The 22,722-nt window shown below is 38.0% G+C and overlaps 1 protein-coding gene across 2 annotated transcripts in view; it reads right to left on the minus strand.

The window, feature by feature from the left end:
* Positions 1–10,596: 10,596 nt before the first annotated feature.
* Positions 10,597–22,722, minus strand: part of LOC117291616 — a 51,437-nt gene continuing 39,311 nt past the window's right edge. For both annotated transcript variants that reach the window (XM_033773439.1, XM_033773438.1), the window contains exons 4-7: positions 21,044–21,688; positions 17,683–19,473; positions 14,423–16,223; positions 10,597–11,989 (exon numbers count right to left, since the gene is read on the minus strand). In XM_033773439.1, the coding sequence (XP_033629330.1) occupies positions 14,457–16,223; positions 17,683–19,473; positions 21,044–21,688 (4,203 nt within the window). In that variant the 3' untranslated portion in view covers positions 10,597–11,989; positions 14,423–14,456. The remainder of the gene's footprint in view (positions 11,990–14,422; positions 16,224–17,682; positions 19,474–21,043; positions 21,689–22,722) is intronic.

The following is a 22,722-nucleotide window of genomic DNA, read 5'->3' on the forward strand; positions in this document are numbered from 1 at the left end:
TGTTTTCAACCTGTGGTTTACAACTACTGGATGCTTTAGGCAAAAAAATATTCTATAACGTTTTACACAAACTCAGAAAACGAAAAGCTGATACAAAAATATTGGAAATTCTGAATTGGTTTGAGTTTCTCAGTTAATATTTATAAAATATTTGTTGTCACAATGTTTTTTTAATGTTTTTTTTTTAATTTGATAACTTCCAAAACCGAAAACCAAGGAAGTTGAATAAATTCAATTGTTTTTAATTCCTACGCTTTATTAAACATTTTTAAGACTGCAGTTTTTACTGCTAATACTTTCCTTTTTAAAGTTAAAGAGAAGAAAAAGAAAGTGTTTTTAAATTTAATGAATTCTTTTTAATTGGCCCAGTACTAGGCAGCGATTCTGAGTCTGACTTTTTATGGAAACTGAATTTTCCAAATTGTCATGACTCACAAGGCCTACTGATGACATCACAGTTTGTTTAGCACGTTGCAGACGAACGGGAAACCTTTGTCTCTGTACACTGTCGGAAACGTTGTACCAAGTTACAGAATGTTAGACATTGCGATAAACAAACTGTGACATCATCAGTACAGTGGTTTATTTGAAGTTGTTTTTAGTTTCTTTCGATGCAATTAATTGATCTAAGTGTATATTTTTTCAACATATTTTTGTCCAGGGATATATAAAGGCAGTTATGCCTGGTACTCGTGTAAATGCTTTAACATTTTATATGATGTTTATAGGTGCAAATATAATGTGCTGTATTACCTGGACCATTGCTATAAGTTTTCTGCGGTTCAACACAATCTAGTGTGCGGTGTTGTAGAAAAATTGTACGAGGCACTGATTTTTCGGTTAATTTCCCTGATGAAGACCAAGTTGTAACATTTGATTGTATAAAACAAGAAGTAATTTTTAACTTTAAAAGCGGGAGGGTGGTAGTCTATGTAGAAATATGTTACTAAATTGACTGTGGGTGCTCTAAGTTTTGCTGTTTTTATTTCTTTCTGATCCATATTCCTGAATCCGCAATCTTTGTGCTTCTGAAAAATTTAATTTGATACTTTCTCTGGAAAGCATGTCTTCAAGTATGCTATGCAAGTACATGTACATGTAGTTGAACAGTGATCTGTAGACATCGTAGTCTGTAGACCCACTTACTAGCTTAAAGTGAGGTTTTTTTTAAAAATTGTTTTCAGTCATGAAATGTTGCAATATGAGTTTTTAGTAGATACAGAATGTCCCTATTTTTCAGTCCTTTCAAAATTGTAAATTTATTTCATCCACGTTGTTGGAGAAGGGTCACAGTTGGGGTAGTATCCCAATTGAGTGATAAAAGCCATTTGAATACTTAATGATGGTTTGGGTATTATGGCACTTAAATGTTTCCCGATCGAGTGATATAAATATCATTATTGGTTCCAATCGGGTGATGTTGGTAACAATGACAACTCCATTTGTATATATCTATTGATGTTCTCATGAAGTATATTTGTACGGCAGGTACATGTAGGTGTTGGGATTTTGCCTTTAATGATTCAAGCAAAGAACTCAGCCCACAGTCTGAGCATGTTAAGAGAAAGATACTAAGCTATACTGCCATCGCAGAATGTGAATTTTGATATTATATATACATATTTTTTTCAAAAGACGAATCTGCAAAATCCCTACAGCCAAGTTTTCTTCACATTGGCGTACTCTAACTGATTTTATGTCAAATTCCAATGCTTGTATCATAAAAGGCACAACTCCCCAAACTATTTCCCCTATCTGCCACCGCCCCCCAGAAAAAGCAGATGTTTTTACTGAAAGTGCACACTAGGTTCAGGCAACAGTTCCAATGTACATAATATAGCGCTTTTATTGTGGTATGATTTGTTGTAGTTAAGTTTGTGAACAGGACTAGCTGTTTGCCTCTAACAAAACGGCGAGGTAATACTTAGTAACAATGGCACTACGCATGTACAGTAGATAAAGGCGTGTTTAAAACTAAATAAAAAATAATCTTAGCAAATGACTGCCAATAAAGAAAATTATTTTCTGTTTAAATATATATAGATTGATATTTTTCTCACAAAGGAATCACAACGGAATCAAAATAAAAAAGAACTTCCTTGAATATTTGCTGCATTATATATTCACTTTCATTTACAAGGAAATTGTAACAGCTAATCAAGATAAAAAAGGAAGAAGAAAGAAATCAGAAGAAAAGTAAAAAGAGCCAAGTTAAGAGACTAAAAAATGTAGTGATTTTAGTCTAATGTTTTTTTTTTTTTACTTTGTTTATTAATGCTATGAAGTTCTTAACTCTGTTTATTTGTGGAAATGTAATTTTGTGTTTTCTTATAAATGTCTTTGTTTCAAAAACTAATTGCTGATCTAGGACCAAAATCTCTGGCTAATAAGGTTTGGAATGGTTCAAAAACCCATACTGTGTTTAATTTGTTTAGTGAAGGTGTCGTCAATAGCCTAGCTGATGGAATGTGGTAGAAACGTATGGTGTGAACCAGATCTAAACCAAATTGTAAAGACATTTCTTTAAGTGGAAGTCTCCAAGGTTCACTCTGAATTTTGGAAGCCCAAAGGAAATTTGACTTATTCTATTTTGTATTATAAATTATTTAAAAAACTTCCCCAAACTAACTAAAACATTCAAATAAAATTGTGTTTCAAAAACAATCAAAACATCATTAATTTTCAATAGTAAATTATGTGCAGATATTTTTGTTCTCTTTACGGTTTTAAAACAACGTCTCAAAATGAGGAGAAATTTGAAACCAACGAAAAGGACATTTGAAAGCAAGTTTTATATATTTTGGGTTATTTGTTGTATATTTTTTTTCTTGTGTAATTTAAGTGTAATTTTTTTCGCCTCAAATTCTGTAAATGTAAAAAACAACCTGAGTTTTTATGACAATGTTTGCTTCAAATGATCTTTGATAAATGTAAGCAGTTTTAATTTAGATTAATTGAGATTAATTGAGATTAATTGAGATTAATTGAGATTAATTTAGATTAATTTAGATTAATTTAGATTAATTGAGATTAATTTAGATTAATTGAGATTAATTGAGATTAATTGAGATTAATTGAGATTAATTGAGATTAATTGAGATTAATTGAGATTAATTGAGATTAATTGAGATTAATTGAGATTAATTGAGATAAATTGAGATTAATTGAGATTAATTGAGATTAATTGAGATTAATTGAGATTAATTGAGATTAATTGAGATTAATTGAGATTAATTGAGATTAATTGAGATTAATTGAGATTAATTGACATTAATTGAGATTAATTGACACTAATTGAGATTAATTGAGATTAATTGAGATTAATTTAGATTAATTGAGATTAATTGACATTAATTGAGATTAATTGAGATTAATTGAGATTAATTGAGATTAATTGAGATTAATTGATGAGAAAAGAGTACTATGTACTGAAACCATTTTTAATTGGAGGATTACGTCATACATGTTGTAGAATATGGTGTTTGTCCATGCATCGAAATCTAATCTTTTTATTGTTTTTAAAAATGTAAACTGTTTTTAGCCCGAGGGTGTCACTCAAAATTTTGAAATGCAGAAGCAACTAGATTGTTCGGAAGTGATTGTTTCTGGAGTTCATCCGGTGTGGTTGAGCTATTTCTAGAGTCATTCTTGATTATTATTTCATGAGTTTTGAAGGCAGGTTGAATTGGAGCACCAGTACGCCTTTATCATGATTTTGTTTTTGCACAAATAATGACAGGACAACATTGATGTTTTTGTTAGGGCCGAGCGGTCTCATGCGCTGCACTTACGCTTAACTTTGTTATTATTGACCGGAGTTAGGTCATACTCCAATTGTCACTTTATAGAAAGGAACAACCTTCGATTCAAATTTTCATCTCAAAGTAAAGTAATGACTATAAAAAACATGTCGCTAACATCGATTTTAACTACTTGCAAACTATCTCAACATTGTCATCTCATTGTGTAGTATTGTGCAGGGTTTCTGTACAATAAAACTATTTTATAATTTTAGTCTTGAGATTTGTGGGCTGACATGCAACTGTTTACTTACATATCTATTGTTTCACGGTAGGCTTTATGCATAAAACACTGCCATTAATAAGTTGTATTTACCCTTAGCCATATTCTAATAGCTTTATTTTACCGTATCCAAACCTATGTGTTTACAGTTAATTACAGACTGTTTGTCACATTAGGTGGCCGCAGAGTTACCAGGTAAATCCATTGTTCTTGGTAATGTGCGCATGCTCAGAACTATGCAAATAATGGACAGTTACCTGGTAAGTCTGCTGCCACCTAGTGTTCCAAAGTCTCACATTAAGCTGTCTTAATTTGTCTAATATTATTGTGTTGTATATTTTGTGTAATCAAAATGACAAAGCTTTGGTCAAATTTCTACTTCTAACAATTAAAAAAAAGTACTTGTTATATAAACAAACTTAAGAGCATGAAAAATGTTTTGTTAAATTCATTCAGTGCATGTTAGAAAGAATGTGTGATTGGAAAGTGAAGTCAGCGTGGTGGAGACATGATCTAGTAAGGTTTGCAGAAAAGCCATGTACACCAGTAGGATTTGAAACAACTAGTGAAGAAACTATCAAGTTTTGCTGTAACACCATGTACATGGGGATTTTTGTCAAAATTTTACTGAAATCAAAAATCGTATAAAATCACAGGGGGTAAGCCTTGCATTTTGGTCAGAATTTGGCTGTAATTGGAAAAAATCACAAGGAGTAAGCCTTGCATTTTGGTCAAAATTTGGCTGAAATTTGATAAAATCACCAGGGGGTAAACCTTCAATTTTGGTAAAAATTTGGCTGAAGTTGAATAAAATCACAAGGAAGAGGTACGCTGAATTCGTATAAAATCACAGGGGGTAAGCCTTGCATTTTGGTCAGAATTTGGCTGTAATTGGAAAAAATCACAAGGAGTAAGCCTTGCATTTTGGTCAAAATTTAATTCGGATAAAATCACAAGGGGTAAGCCTTGCATTTTGGTCACAATTTGGCTGAAATTGGATAAAATCACAAGGGGTAAACCTTGCAGTTTGGTAGAAATTTGGCTGAATTCGATAAAATCACAAAGGGTAAGCCTGCATTTTGTTCCATATTTGGCTGAATTCGGATAAAATCACAAGGGGTAAGCCTTGCATTTTGGTAAAAATTTTACTGAAATTGGATAAAATCACAAATTTGGCTGTAATTAGAATTTTGTTCAAATCTTGGCTGAATTCGATAAAATCACAAGGGGTAAGCCTTGCATTTTTTGCAAAATTTTAACTGAAATTGGATAAAATCACAAGGGGTAAGCCTTGCATTTTGGTCGAAATTTTGCAGAATTACATGTAGGATAAAATCACAAGGGGTAAGCCTTGCATTTTGTTCCATATTTGGCTGAAATTTGATAAAATCACAATGGGTTAGCCTTGCATTTTGGTCAAAATATGGCTGAAATTTGATAAAATCACAAGGGGTAAACCTTGCATTTTGTTCATATTTGGCTGAAATTTGATAAAATCACAATGGGTTAGCCTTTCATTTTGGTCAAAATTGAGCTGAAATTTGATAAAATTACAAGGGGTAAGTAAGCCTTGCATTTGGTTTCAAATTTGGCAGAATTAGGATAAAATCACAGGGGGTAAGCCTTGCATTTTGGTTAAAATTTGGCTGAAATTTGATAAAATAACAAGGGGTAAGCCTTGCATTTTGGTCACAATTTGGCTGAACTTGGATAAAATCACAAGGGGTAAGCCTTGCATTTTAGTCGAAATTTTGCTGAAATTTGATAAATTCACAAGGGGTTAGCCTTGCATTTTGGTAAAAATTGGGCTGAAATTTGAAAAACATCACAAGGGGTAAACCTTGCATTTCGGTCAAAATTTGGCTGAAATTTGATAAAATCACAATGGGTAAGCCTTGCATTTTGGTCAAAATTTTGCTGAATTCGATAAAATCACAAGGGGTAAGCCTTGCATTTTGGTCAAAATTGAGCTGAAGTTTGATAAAATCACAACGGGTTAGCCTTGCATTTTGGTCAAAATTGGGCTGAAATTTGATAAAATCACAAGGGGTAAGCCTTGCATTTTGGTTTGAAATTTGGCAGAATTAGGATAAAATCACAAGGGGTAAGCCTTGCATTTTGTTCGAAATTTTGCTGAATTCGGATAAAATCACAAGGGGTAAACCTTGCATTTTGGTAACAATTTTGCTGAAATACGATAAAATCACAAGGGGTAAGCCTTGCATTTTGGTAAAAATTTCGCTGAATTTGGATAAAATCACAAGGGGTAAGCCTTGCATTTTGGGAGAAATTTGGTTGAATTCGGATAAAATCACAAGGGGTAAGCCTTGCAATTTATTCAAAATGAGCTCAACTTAGATTAAACCACAAGTGAAATCACAAGGGGGTAAGGGTCATGCGCTTTGTTGAAATGTGGCTAGTAGGAATTGAAACAACATTCACATATATCATAAAAGGAAACAAGGAAACATGTTTAAATGGTTTGTCCACATTTTGGTGTTGCATATTTATTCATACAACAAAGGCACATTTTTGCAGTCTTTGACCCACATTACCAACAGTCCTAAAGTGTCGAACATCCAGGCAAAATATGCGTACACTACTGCAAGATTTTGATACATAAAAACTTCTATCACGCTGCTACATTAAACACTGCAAATACACTACGTTAAGTTCTTATTTGTTTAATTCACAACGGGTAACCGAGTGGGCAAATTTTGACTAAGTTTGGGTTGGAAAACCCCCCAGTTTTCTAGAGTTGGATTTGAACCTGCAACCGTTAATAGCGATCCTCGCTATACCAACTGAGCTATCTAGCCCTTCATTGACACTCCCTATATCTAGGAATTACACCCAAGTTTACGATGCAACATGGGAGGAAGCAGCAGAGGGATCACCTTAAGAAAGTTAACCTTTTTTTGTTCAACCCAAACTTATTTTGTAATATTCAGTTACTCTTATTCCATTAGTAAAATAACCTTAGAATCTTCATAACCGGGTCAAACTCCCGACTCTATGAAAGATGTACTTTAGGTAAGACTAGATCAGTAGCAGGAAAGAATTACAGTATACCTCTAAATGTTAACATGAATTGTTAAAATCATGTGAAAGTAGCGCCAGATGTTACGATTATGTTCCATATATATATTTACACACATTGTGGTACAGCAGCATGAATATTGACAAGTCACCAGCTGCCTCAGTTACTTTATACATCGCAAAACCATACAGATAATAATACCTCGCTAATTGATCCAGGCAGTTTTCCTCCAAGTACAGTGCAAGATAGCGGGAGCTTTTTCCAGTCATATCACCAGTGAGCTCATGGAAAGAGATGACCGAAACAGTAACATTTGGTTTGGCTTGGGAAAAACAAAAAGAAAACCCACACAAAAAACCCCGAGTTGAATCAATGATTATTGAAGAACAATTTTGTATTGTCACCAAGGAACAATGTTTATGGCAATGGACTTCACAGAACACTGTAAGAACAGAGTACCTTGGTAAATATGCCTACTAGGGATTTTTGGAGACAACCTCCCTCAAAATGTATTTGCTCAGAAGAATATTAAAATTAGCTCGTTGAAGCTTCGATACTTAATTGTTGATAGATACAGTTATTTAACCAAAGTCAGTTTCAGACACAGCAAACCAAAATGGATACCTTTCTGGTTTCCGTGAGCTCACCCTAGGACTGCCTCTCTTCCTTGTTTTTAAAAACTTGAAACAATAAAATTCAACTTTGCAGCATCAGCTTGTGGACAAAACAATATAATAATGATAATTAATGCCTGCATTTATTCCTCAATTTGATTTGAATATTTACACAATCTTTTTTGACTTTTGTTGAACAGTTTACTTATCCCATGGCTTTAGACTGTACATGCAATAATATATGAAAATAGGTCAACTTAATCATAAAAATAGTTTCTGGTTTTTGTTAATTTTTTTTGTTTTTGTAGTAATAGTTTTTCATAGAAAAAGCAGCTGAGGGAAATGTAATGCCCGCTATCGATTAAAAATCGACATAAACAAAATATGACAAGTATAGTTGTATGTCTATTCACAAAATCAATGTACATTCCCTTGTACAATAAGTTTCTATACATCATTTATATACACTAGAAATAGTTTCCGATTATAGATAATAGCTTTAATTGTTTCATGTTGGGATCAAAATATTTCTATACAATTTAAGAGCGTTTTTAAATTGCCAATCTTGGCATATATTCTAGCAAAGTTAATACAAAACACAATCACCCAAGGCTAGATTTCACAAAGCTCTAAGATTGCTTCCAGATTGCTCTAATTCCGTAAACCAATTTTTTTGAACGCAAACTCATGTTTTTGATGGATTTTGCAAACTTTCCGCCCTTTGTTCCTCACTTTTCTTTACTTACACTTTTTGGCTGTGATACCACACTGCACCACATCCCAGTTTAGCCTATTAAAGGGGTATGTATACATTTGGTAATGACTCTGAAAATTTATGACCAATAAAAATTCACAGCAGGTAGAGCAGCTTTGAATCGCACAGTGCACTTTGAGAAACATTTCACTGCCAAGACTTTGATTACGAACAAATTTGAATCTAAGAAAGTCTTACTAATAAACTGATAGTAACTTTTCTCAGATTGTGTCTTCCAAGTGCAGATTATTCTTCCTGTTTGGATATAACCGCTCCTATACCGCAATATCTCAAAAACGCAACCACCTTTTGAACTGATATATTCACAGGTTAGTTACAACTAGGATTGAAACAAAGAGTGGGTTCCCATTACCAGACTATACAATCCCTTTAAGAATAAGGATTATTCTACCTAAGACTTGAAGATTCATCATAAGATGAGTTGTCAGTATCACCATAGTGATTTATATTGTGACATCACACTTTGCTTAGCAATTAAGATGGATTCACACTTGGGAGCAATCTTAGGTCTTTGTGAAATCAAACTCGGGGATGTCGGAAAAACCACAATAAATGTACGTCAGCAATAAAGAAGAAAAAAAGAAATAATAATGTTAATAAGTTAATCTTTACATCAATTAAAAAAAAACAGCCTTCTAAATCATCTTTAGATGGCTTTGCATTTTTACATATGTATAAATGTCATACGGGTTACATTAAAATTGATGAAATATTCCATGGTTTAAAATCTAGAGAGTTATTGAATTGTTATGGATTAGCACTTAATATAAGGCCTAGGTTAATATTTATTAAAAAATAACAATTAAAAAGCTTTCAGTGAAGAAAATATTCTTTGCATAGTTCTCTAATAACTTGATATCGAAAGTGGACAATGTGTCATTTAATACCCCAGCGGTCAGTTTCACATAGATAGTCCTAACTTAGGACTAATCCTGGGACTCTTTAAGAGTTATTAAAAACTTAAGGCTTGTCCTAAGTTAGGAGGAGTAACTCATCCTAATTTGAATTTAGACTAGTCTAAAGATTCAATTACTGAAAAGCCCTGGCGTCGATTTTACAAAGAGTTAAGTTTGGACCCTAGTAGAATCATTCTCAAAGGTCAGAAAGATTGTTAGACTCAAAGTAGAATTGAGTACACGATGTCCTTTGAAGGTAGTTTCATAGATTAGTAAATAATCCAAAAAGTAATTACCATAAAAATTTACTTGTAGCTGTTGTAATTTTAAACTATTTTGAGAAAGGATTCCCTTTGGAGTAACATGGTTTGGATTAGTTTTTTATAATTTTCTACCCCAGAACAAATAAATCTGAGAAACTATTCATGATACATGTTTTGCGAATGCTGCGGCCAGGGACACTTTGTCCCCTCGCTAAACATGAATGGATTTGACGTTCTTATCAAAATACTTAGACAGTTTTTGTGCCGTTTTTCTCAGCAAGTAGACACTGTATCCAGCTGAAACTTTCACATGTGACTTTTATCAAATCTTTCTTTACAGTTTTGCCTTTAAATAAGTATTACGTTGACAAAAAACAAAACCTATGACCCTACCTTCAACCAAAGATATGTTGAAGTATAACACTCTCCAAACCAAATAATATTTTGAACAAAAGCTTGTAAACAAAACAAAAACGGGATAATTGCAAACAGTGCACAGTCCCTTCAGCATTATTAAATAATAAACTAAACTAAAAAAATAAACAAATTCATCCTTCTATTGAGAATGAGGTAATCGATTCAGAGAAAACTACTTTTCAAATCATCAAACGTAATCTCTGAACCAAGGTCTCTATTGACAGGTACTCTAGATAAATAATTGGCAAACAAATATTTCAGAATATAATTAAAATAACATTCTGCACCTGAACAAAATAATTAAGATTTTTGTTTGTTAGTGTACGTGTAAAAAAACAGAAGTTGCAGCTTTAATTTATACAGACAAACGCTGATTGCATTTCATCTGGGTCTATTTGTTATAGTGACATTTACCGTTTGTACGATTCTATTTTCCCAACCTACCACACTGTTTTAACAAATTTTGTATGGTAAGCCAAGAGTATTATGTTTTTTACCCATACACTGATGCCCGTTATGCACTGTATATTACTCAAGTGGGATTCGAACCCACAACCCTTTGCCACATTAGAGTAGATGTCTTACCACTAGACCACTGAGCTTGCACAATAGTTAAAGGCAGTTTGAATATTTTATTTTGAATATAAGCCAGGGTTGAGGTACATGAACAACTTCAATTTGGATGGCTATTTGTCGGTCTGAAGAATCTAAAGATTGACGAAAAGTGTCTTTGCTGGGACTTTTGTTTCTCAATCGATAAATCCACATCTGTTCCAAAAGTGTTTCAGTTCACAATGAGATTGTTAAAAGGACAGTCACTAGAACTTACGCTCAATTGAGTAGGGCTCCCTCGGGTGGAGGTATTTTACCTCCAAGATGGCGGCGCGATGACATAAATGCATGAGGTAAATTGACGACTGTGACATCATTTCAGAAAGATGATTCCCATCAATCATCTCAGGTCAAATATTGAGCAGATTGGGAAACTTGTTTTACAGTTTCACTTGCAAAATTAAGAGCAGCTGAACACCAAAGTTCTCTTTGGGCTTTGATTCATTGGTCTACAGCAATAGTAGGGCATTCACTAGGGCATTTCCAAGGCCAAAGATGGAGTATATATGGAAACTTGTATATGTTTTACAGTTTCCATTGCAAAATGAACAGCTGCAGACCACCGAAATTCTGTTTTGATGTTATCTTCCTACAGTGACTGAAAATACAAGCTTTCTTTTCTTGACCAGTGTACACTCTCTGCCTGCTAACCCTTGACCTGCGGGTCCTTAATGAGGTCACGAATCGCGTCATCTATAATTACACACACTAAGTGTACATATAGAAACCCTGGAGATGGTTTCTTTGCAGAATGCAATGCTGGGCATGATACAAATAAGACAGTCTTATCTAAACTGGACATACATTCAAAGTATATGTACAATTAAACATAGAGCCTTTGCATGCACTATCATAGCCGAGGTCAAAAGCTTGAACGTGCAGGCACCAAGGCGACTGTCGGCAATGATAGGAGTTATTTGATTTATGCCAGAGAGGGCGCTGTTTTAGCATGAGGCCAAGAGATGTTAGACAAATGATGAATTGACGAAGTGACGCCACAAAGTTCTGTACCTGTTTCAGAGCCATCTTGACTTTTTTCTCTTAGTCTTAACTTGGTCTTTCTCCTTATCATTGTCTACTCTTTATGATCTTGGTCTGCCCCTTCTTTACCATTCTCGTTTTTCTCTACCTGCTCATGATCATCCATCTTGGTCCTGCCTCTTCTTCACCATTCTTGTCTTTCAACCTCCTCTTGTTCATCTTGGTTACCTCCTCTTCATCTCGATATATTTCTTCTTCGCCATCTCGGTCTCCATCCTCATCGTCGTTCTGGCCTGCCTCTTCCTCCTCTCGATCAAACTCAACCTCTTTCTCCAGCTTCTCGCACCTTCTCACCATGAGCAGCATCACTGCAATAGAATCGTCAGAAAATTGAAATCTGTCGTATGTCAACATCTACAATCCAGGCAAAAATGATTGGGCCATGTGACAATAAAAATACCCCAACCCTGTTCAATGCGGTTAACCCCAGCTGGAGCGCAGACTGCGTAATGAGAACCAACATTGAGCACGGGCCTGGGAGCTGGGGCCCAACGAGATATGGCAGGGATTGTAGCTTAAAGGATTTTGTCAGTAAAGTCATCTACGTTTCTTTTTTCTAACCTTGGCTACAATTTTGTGAAATAGGTTAATTATTTAGTTTTTATGTGATGTACTTTGTAACTTTTGATGTAATTTATAATGAATCCAACCCGATTATGGTTGCTAATAAAATGGTCCCTTTCCCTTATCCCTAAAGATTATACTTCAATCCTGTCCAATAAGATCCAATCCATAAGTGAGTCACATTATCTTTAAAGACACTGGACACTATTGGTAATTGTCAAAGACCAGTCTTCTCACTTACTCTATTTCAACATATGCATAAAATAACAAACCTGTGAAAATTTGAGCTCAACCGGCCAACGAAATTGCGAGATAATAATGAAAGAAAAAACACCCTTGTCACACAAAGTTGAATGATTTCAAACTCTAAATCAGAGGTCTCAAAATCAAATTCATGGAAAATTACTTCTTTCTCGAAAACTACTCCACTTTAGGGACCATGGATAAATTATGTCACGGGAACGACCGCGTCGCGATGCGTTCCTTTGCGTGACAAATCGAACAAAAGAAAAACTACGGAGTGGAACGCGTTCTCCTCAACCACCGGGTCTCGAGGAAGACCCACTGTATAACAAAGGAACAATGGTGTAGGCCGAAAACCACTGTGTAGTTATAATCGGCTTATCTGGGTAGATAAACCCAAGTTGTAGCCCTTTTCACACAATAAGTCAAAACACAACCGCAGATTAAAAAATAAAAAATACTACGTCTTTGCACGACCGCCATGCAAAATAATCCCCCAAAGTAAAACAAAGTCAATAGGAAAAACATCTTACAGTAAACAGTAAAACTATAATCTTTTTTGTACATCCAAGGTGTCCAAAATGTTTCATGTTTGAACAATGAAGCCAACACGTTATGAAGTTTTTCTTAAACACGCTTAATATTTCCCAAGGAACTGCTGAAAATTCACTACGTTGCCCAAGGTACCAGCGACGGCACCAATGTTGTATGAGTTTAGCTCGGGCACCAACGCTGGTTAGTATTGCAATTTTCGGACACCAGATTCTCCCGAAAGTCTTAATCTCAAGGCGGTTGAAACTAATTTCGTAAGCTGTTGCGCAATTTTTCCAACGGAGGGCGGCTCTCCCGCTATCACATTGTTTAGGAAAGCCCTCTAGCGATCAATGTTTCTTGCATTATAGTTTGTTGCACGCAAAATAACAAGACTACTAGGCCTGAATATTGAAAACACTGTGTGTGAGTGTGTAGCTAGATGGAGTGTTTGTGTACTACGATGTAATTGTGCGTTGTGTTTTGTGTGATTGCGAGCCGGTCAGCATGATTTTGCGGTACCTTTTTGAACGAATCTTGTAAGTGTAATCATCTCTGTAAACACGGGTCCTAATGTAACAATTAGATGTAGATCTAAATAAGTTGGCGATGATTTCAAATTTAAGAATAATAGTCACCACTTCAACTTGTTATGGCAGTAGCATATTATTGTATTAGCTTTGGCAAACTTGAGGGTTGGCTGTACATGGACATCTCCAACCCATTGTCTGGTGTATACCTGAGCTAGACCGCAAACACTAATCCTTCACCCCTTCGTGGCTTACTTGCAAGCTGCCTTGTCCATGTAATCTGAACAACAAAAGGCACCAACAATAGAGTTCGATAATGAGGGACCTTAAAAATCAGTGAAGCGCTTAATCCATCTTGGGACGGGCGCGTGACAATTTTGGGACGGACTCGTTCTAGAACGAGTCTGACCGCGGGCGGCCGCGTTCTTAATTTATCCATGGTCCCTTAGAGGGAGCCGTTTCTCACAATGGGTTGTACTACCAACCTCTCCCCATTACTGGTTACCAAGTAAGGTTTTATGCTAATAAATATTTTGAGTAATTACCAATAGTGTCCACTGCCTTTAAGGTGTTTAAGGTTGTTGTTCTAAATTAGAAAAGATCATTAGATAGTGATCAAGATGAAACACAATTGAAGCACTGAATATTTGGCAAATGACTATTCTAATGTTGCTTGTACTCCGCTGTGAATGAGCAATCTGAACTCTAAGCAAACTTGACTTTCAAAATTTAAATCTAAAAACCCAAGCAAGGCCTTACATTTGAGGAACTCTTGTTTATAGCGCAGTAGAGGATATACTTAATGTTGGGTAGTTTCTGTGCTCTATAAAATGTATTTATTATTATTATTACATTTGGAAATATCCCACTTACATGTCTTAACGTGTACCACAACCACTTCCAGGCTTTATTTCTCTACTTTGACCTGCCATGCACTTGGACTGGCAGGTAACGAAGCAGAAATCCTACTAGCCTCGCGTCTACCATCGTTCAACTCTTTACTTCGGCTGGCATTGGGTGAAAGGCTGTCCCTTGACCTGGATACAGGATGGCCCAAAAGCATACCTTCCCTGGCAGGAAGGTCATCCCTGGCAAAGTCTCGGTGGTTTTCTCTACTTGGACTGACACTCATAGAAGGCGAGGAAAGTCTCTCAAGGGCATCATTCACTCCTGAATAAGAATCCTTGGCACTGTAATGTGAGGCATTTAACTGGTTATTCCTGGAAGAGGTTTGCTCAGTTCTTGGACTAAGTTGTGACGTTGAGTTCATAAACGAATTGTCCCTGATTTGTAAGCTCTTTGATGTGATACTCCATGTCGTCCGCCCTATCCCACTCCTGCTACTGTTTGGAGGTGAACTATGGACTGATGTATTCAGGCTAGCTTCTAGAACTCTTTCCTGTTTCTCTGCCTCCTCATCCCAGATGTGTTCTATCCTCTCACCGGACTCTCCATCGTGATTCGAGTCTGGTGGCTCAATTTTGATATGCAATGCTTGAGGAGATCGAATGGGGGAGGAATCTCTACGATTGGAGTACTCTCTGGGTGACTCTGGGGCACTGAGACGTTGCCTAGCGGTCGGGGAGTCATGGAAATTCAATGAGCCCATACTTGGTGATCCTAAAGTGATCGTTGGTGAGGGAACATGCATGTTCCTTGATTCCACTGGAAGGTATTCAGAACCTCTTAAATGGGGTGGTTCCCGACCAGGAGATAGCCTCATTTCATGACCGGAGAAAGGCGAAAGTATCGGCACAGTTTTGGATGACACATGAGTATGTGTTAGTGGATGAGTAGGTCTAACAGATATTGTTCCTCCTTGATAGTTCAGAAACTGTGGTTGTGTAAGTAAAGGGTTAGTAACAGCCCCAGGTGGTGGGCGAGTCAGCTCTGTTGTTGGAAACATATATTTAGGGGCAGAGGACGGTGTCGATGCGCCGCTTGATAGAACAATACTTGGAATCACTGGATAAGGTTTAGGACTAGAAGGGTTATCAAGAAGGGTCCTTCTGATGTTAGGGGAAGAAGGACCAGCGGGAGAGTGTATATTTGAGAGTTTCGTATGGAGGTTCGGCGAATGTACACTTTTGGAAGAACTTGAGGTGGACGTGACGGCATCTGTCGAGACAGGTATACCGTGCTGTCGCAACAGATCAAAGAAAGTCTGTGGAGGTGGGTGCTTCTTATTGGATGACGACGTAAAAACAAGGCTTGGTACTGAGACAGGTTGTTGGCTGGTTATCAATTCTACTGCGGTCTTCTTAGGTGGCATGCTTCCCTGAGTACTAGACCTACGACTTGATACAAACTGCGGTGGCATGTTACAATCTCCGAGTGCTCGGCCATAACCAGAGAGATCTAACGGACTAGGCTCCTCATTAGGTCGCTGTTTACTCAGCTCTTCCATGGTATACAACGGAGGAGAGATGCCAGGTAAGAATGGTGGAGCTTGGAAGTTCCTACCACTCAGATCTAGAGGTACTGTGTTTTCAGTTACTGTTCCAAAGCTGCCATAAGTTGGGGCAGTGATGAAGCTGGCTCTGCTGGTCATGCAAGGTGTTCTTAGTGAGCCCTGGTGGAAGGCACGACTAGGAGGCATGCATTGAAGCACCTTCTCTTGCCAGGATTGCAGAGGTAGGTGATTGTTTGTATCGGGTAATCTTGACCATGTTGCCTACAAGGTAAAAACAAAATAAATCATAAAATTAACATACAAATGTACACATTACTTCCTCATCAATGTACAAAACAGTTTTCAATTTTGGGCTTAAACAAAATTATTGGGTTTTTTTGGTTACTGAAAGGTACGCTAGTGTGTAATGATTTTATACGAAACACATTTTGATCACTCCAAACAAGCCAGTGAATAATGCATCAACAAAGATAAACGACCTTCCAGTCTGTCTTGTGACATATTTTACATACCAGCACTACTGGTATTATACTCTTTTTTTTGAAACACTGGTTCTTCAGTGTTGACTTTTGTTGGAACTTTATGGGTCTTTTCTGGGAGCCATGCAGGGTGTCGTCAACGGCAGGGGAAAACAAAACTTGTTCAAAAGTGACGGCTAGTTTTTCTGATAAAATTTCAACACAACTTGCAACTACTGTACGACAAAAATATAACCGAAACCTAGAACAAACCATGGAATAAAAATTAGGATTTATTTTGTTCATGCTGTGTTATGTGCAAGTGTGCATTGCAGGAAATGCAAGCAAGGAATTGCAGAAAAAGCTCCTTTGAAGGCACTGTACACGTTTGGTAATTGTCAAAGACCAGTGTTCTCACTTGGTGTATCCCATTATAAGCATAAAATAACAAGCCTGAGACAATTTGGGCTCGATTGGTCATCGAAGTTGCTAGAAAATGATGAAAGAAAAAACACCCATGTTGGATGAATTTGTGTGCTTTCAGAGAAGAATAAAAGACTTCTAGCTAGAAGTCTTTTAATACTTTAGTGAGAAATTACCTCTTTCTCAAAAACTACATTACATGTACTTCAGACTCAGAGGGAGTCCTTTCCCACAAAGTTTTATACTATCAACAGCTCTCTAATGCTCATTACCAAGTCAATTTTTAAGTTAATATTTGTTTTGAGTAATTACCAAACGTGTACCTTCCCTTTAAAGAAAGAGGCCATAATAACAACATCCTCTTCCTCTGGTAACTCACACCTGTTATTTCTGTGTAATTAATTTCCTAAACAGTGGTCTTAATTGGATCATGCAGAAACATTGGGACACTTACTGCCCATTAAGTGTTCATCCACCAAGTTTAATGATCCAAGTAATGAACACACCTAATCAGTGAAAAGGATGTTTACCTTTGAGTCATAAAAAGGGAACCTCACCATATCACCATATCACCATAACCATTGGCAGACTGTGGCCGCATAATACCAGTGCAAGGGTCTTGTCTATTGACTATTTCATGACATGCAGCACACTGAAATGTACCTAGCCTGTCCCCCATTTTGGGAGTCAGAATGTACGCAACACAACTGACTATCACAATGGTGGAAATTGTAGATGCACATAGTATACAGAGGTGCGTTGCGTGCCGTGCAATGGGTCAATTCATAAACTTATAGAGCCTGATATGGGTTTATATAGCAAGTTAGACTAATCATTACCTCTCTGGGGATTCTACTCAGAGGTGGTGAGGCTGCATCTGTGTCCGTATCAGCAGACTGGGTCTCTACCGATGACTGAGACATTACCTCATCCCGATCATCAGCCTCATTTGCATGTCGAGACGAGACCTCCAGCGCTGTGGTCTTGTTGCGACTCTCTGCATGTCGCTGGGCAGCAATGTGGAGATCGAGGCCAAGCTTGTTATTACAGACAAAATCACAGTCAGTGCACTGTAGGAGAATGATTTCCCGTCCAGAACAATGACAGGAGAATGACTTCCCGTACACCTCCGCTCCATCTCTTGAGCCTTCCTCCTGATGATAGGATCCTCCTTTACCATCATTTTTGATTGATGAGGATCCAGCACAGTTTGTCCCAACGATAACTAGCGACTTCTTGGGCTTAGACTTATCCTCTTGACCATGCTCTGGTCCGTAACCGATTCCTCCAGTAGGAGAGTCTGACACTCTGTCGGCTAACCTTGATCTCTTGTAACCCTTGCGGTACTTCATCTGGGAAATATCAAAAGGGCTTTCTGGGCTTGATCCAGCACTGGATGGTTTGGGTGAATCTGTCAATGGGTTTCTGTTGAGGTCTGATGTTGCTGATGTGGGACTTGACGACTCTCTCGGCAGAGATGGTTGGACGAATAAAGACCCTGGTGGGTACACTCCTTGAGACAGCATGTTTAGAGCTTCACTTGTAGGGAGACCATACGGCCAACTTGGTACTATGGGAAGAAGCTGTCCTCCTGGACCCATCACTACCCCTGTGTTTGATGGAATCATAGAAACCTGTCCAGGCAGGAGAGGTAGGTTGCCTGGTAAGGCCACAGGAGGCAATGATATAGGTGAATGGGGTATGGGAATACTACTGTTTGGATAGGGTTGAGGTGCAGAGTCTCTGTCTTTTGTTCTGTTCTTTGGTGACGGTATCGACATGCTTTCTGTGGCTCCTTGATCTACACGATCAACACCCCGTCCCAGTTGAAGAAGCGCCTTTATAGTCGCATCATCCTGTTCTCTCCCTGGTGGTAGTGCAAGCCTTTCAGATGAACAGGAATCCCTTCCACTAGGAGTTGAAGGATTGGAACTATAACCTGGACTTGGAACTTGTAATGAGATTGAGGGCCTTCTTGGTATAGGGTCAGTCTCTCTAGTGTCACTAGGAGCTGGGGATGCTAGCCGCTGTGGAGAGATCATGGAAGGGCTTGGTGGTAAAGAGTGACTAGATAACTTATGTACAGCCTCTGATGCTTGCCGAGGACTCGGGGGAGCACTGTGCATTATCAGAGGTGATTGTGGTTGAGGGCTCCCAAGAGGTAGGCTGGGAGCTGGCGAACCTGGAACTGATAACTGACTGGGTGATCTAGGAGGTCCTGAAGGTGATGGTACTGGAGTACTGGAGTGTTTGGCTTTAGGGAGAGACCTCGGTGGATATAGCCTGATTCCAACAGCCTTTTGAGGTCCAGTTGGGGGTGGTGGTCTGGGTTTGAAAGGCCGACGTGGACCAGGTACGTAAACAGTTTTGGGTGCCAGTTTGGGGTTACAAGCGAAGGGGAACTTGGGAACTGGCTTCAGTGATTTGGGGCCAGAGAGAGCAACCTTTGTACATTTCACACAGATTGTTATTGCACTTGCAGTCCCTGATCCGTTTGGTGGTATTGGATTCTGACATAACAGACAGCGTCCAGCAGACACGTTAGTCCGATAATTCTCAATATCCGGTTTCTTGAATGGATCAGCACTGTGGTTTGTGGTCCTCCCTGCAGAGTCTTTATCCCCTGAAACCTGTCAAGAAAAAGGATGATAACCATAAGTCAAGGGTGGAGCTGCCAAAGTTCAGGGAGATTACGTACAACAATAAGGGAGATAGTTAGAATAAAATTCAATATAATAGGGGAGCACAGTCAGGGAGATTTTCATCTTTTTTTCACCAGACCGTGGAAAGACTGGTTTATTTTCAGGGAAATTTCTAAGAAGTAACAATAATTATAAACCTGACGGGTACAACCATGTGTAAATTTCTTTTGGGAGGAGTGATGGCTCTAGAAGGAGTCTGTGTGGTCTCATCGTTTTGAATGATATACTCTGCTCGTCTTCAGGAAAATGAACTACATTGTATACTGTTTGAAACATCAAGACCACACCGGCTCTTTTCAGAGCCAACACTCTTTCCAAAAGAAATGTTATACTTGGTTGTTGTACCCACAATTTTACTTGTTATTTTCCCACAACATACAAAGCTTCAAATATCATTTAGTGGACTTTCTGATGGGCACACCAAAACAATTTGTTTCATTCGGGACAGAGAGAGTCTCAACAATTTGACTGCAGTACTGAAATACAGACGTCCAAACACACCATCACTGCCTCCCCCAAAACGTGTCTTCCTGGCAGTATGGGTACTATGTGAAGTGAAGTGGCTGCATTCAATGGACTTCAGCCCAGTCCTTAAACCATCTCAGCTCCCTGGGCAGTATACAGCTGGTGCTGTGAGTTACCATGATCAAAGCTAATCATTCACATAAACCATCTCTGCCTTCACAGGTACCCATTTTACCCCTTGGTGGAGAGACGCTTATGGTTAAATGTCTTGCTCAAGGACACAAGTGTACCATCCCGAGAATAGGCATACCCAAGAAGAGTTGGGAACTCCCATCAGAATCAGGGAGTTGGCAGCTCTACTATGGTAGCAGAGTGCATAGTAACTGTCTAGTTTACAAGACAGACAGTTATTGTAGATAACCTCTATCTAATCAAGTACCAGTAATGTCTGTGTTTTGTTTGTTTTTGTTGTTAAGAAAACAGGAATGTCTTGGCATTTTGTATTTGTACAAGTACATCAATATTTCTCTAAAACCCTGATAGCCCGAGTTATCAAGATTTTAGATTCAAAATTGTCAGTTTGTTTAATACTTGTTTTTACCAAAACACTTCCGTGTCTGGTCACTATGTGGATTATAACTGAATGAAGGGAACACTTCAGTTTAGATGAGCTTTCTACAACAACAAGGTTTTTGACTTGATTTCGGCTTAGTGTGATTGAATTACCTCACAGTATTGCAAAACAAAAATTTCGAATTATACAATTTTGTTTCTTTGACTGTAAGAAAAATTTACGGGTACAACCATGTTAAAAATTCTTATAGGAGGAAGAGGTTGGTTCTAAGTTACTATCGCCAAAATACCACTTTACTACTCTAGTTTTTCTTATTATCCACACCATGCAATGCTTGAAACAGCAACTCTGACTGGAAATCAAAATTGTTAAGCCCATTTGAGAAACTCTCAAAATGAGAAATGTGTTTCTGTTTTTTTGATAGAAAAAGAATTGACCTAAACTTCTGCATCAACTTACATTTAAAGATTTATTGACTAGATCTGCTGCTGACCCATTTGCACTATCTGCAGCACGTGGGCTGGCTGGTACCGAGTCAAACCCAGATCTAGAAATACCAAGTGACGACTCTTTAGTCTCCATCTGCTTTCTTGTACTTCTATCATCGTGAGAACCCATCTCATCCAAACAGTCCTCAACGATGGGTCTGGGTAGAGGTAGTTTGGGCATAGTCACCTCAAAGTCCAAAATAATGGGCTTTATATGCATGGCAGCTAGATTCGGCCGCTCAGCGATTAATCCATTTCGGGTTGAGGAGAGTTCAATCATGGCGTTCTCTTTTCGTGGTTTCTTTCCGACTCGCTCCGCCCCGTACGACAACTTTGGAAATGCTGCAGGATTGTTGCCCGGTCGTTTCCGTCCACCTCTTAGCGATGGAATGCCTCGGTTGATGTTGTTGTTAGGTTCGTTGGTTACCATGGCGCCGTGAGGGATTGGGATGGTTCGAGGTAGGGTACCAGGCTGGAATAGCATACCCCTAGGTGCCATATGGAGTGGATGAGGAAGCCTAACGAACATCGGCGACCATTGAGGTCGTATATCTCCATTGTTAGGAGCAACTGAAACCACTGGGGCAGGGAGTTGGTTGTTTGCATCTCGCATCATCTAAAAAGAAAACAATGAAAAGAAAGTATTCATTTAGTCATTCATGATAAGGAATACAATCTTATAGTTCATGTATAAATACCAATAAGGTACACAAGGTGCTTGAACAAACAGAAACATTTTAAGACAGAGGTCAATTTATGTAGCACCTGCTTCTAAGGATTTAGCAAGGTACTGCAGCGCATTCATCCTCTACTTGTATCTTTGCTCCGCAGCAGGATCCTAATAAAGGAACACGTTGCCTTGGATCGGACGAGTTGGTCTTTGAAAAGCGTTTGAAGCCGTTTGTTATCAAATGCATATGGTTAGAAAGATGTTTAAAAGTAGAATATAATGATCCACATTTTATAAGTATCACTCGAAATTGCATGGTTTTCCTTTTGCGTCGCGATTTAACACGGTCGGCCATTTTATGGAGTCAACATTTTTACTCCACAAAATGGTTGACTGTGTTTCAACGCGACGTAGAAGGAAAACTGTGCCATTCTGAGGCATGTTTGTTTGAATCATTATATTCTACTTTTAAATTATCTTTCTAACCATACATGCATTTCATAACAAACGGCTTCAAATGCTTTTAAAAGACCAACTTGACCGATCCAAGGCAACGTGTTCCTTTAAGTCGGAATATAAACGCCAAGAAGCAATTGTAGATAAGTGTCTTGCTCAGGGACACAAGTGCCAGGGCTGAGATTCAAACCCAGACTGTGACGACTCAGCTACTACAAATTGAGTTTAGTGTGCTAGGCCCACTCGGTAATGAAATACAGCCATCGCCACAAAAACCTGGGCCCAACTTCATAGAGCTGCTAAGCACAAATATTTGCTTAGTATGAAATTTCTTCCTTGATAACAGGATTACCAACCAAATTTCCACTTGATTTCCACGATAATCAAACAGCTGAATACCAGGACAGGCAATATGCAACAAATGGAAATTTGGTTGGTAATCCTGTTTTTATCAAGGAAGAAATTTCATGCTAAGCAAATTTTTGTGCTTAGCAGCTACATAAAATTGGGTCCAAGGCAAACAC

Source organism: Asterias rubens, chromosome 6 (genome assembly GCF_902459465.1).
Source record: "Asterias rubens chromosome 6, eAstRub1.3, whole genome shotgun sequence".
In the NCBI taxonomy this organism is placed as follows: domain Eukaryota; kingdom Metazoa; phylum Echinodermata; class Asteroidea; order Forcipulatida; family Asteriidae; genus Asterias; species Asterias rubens.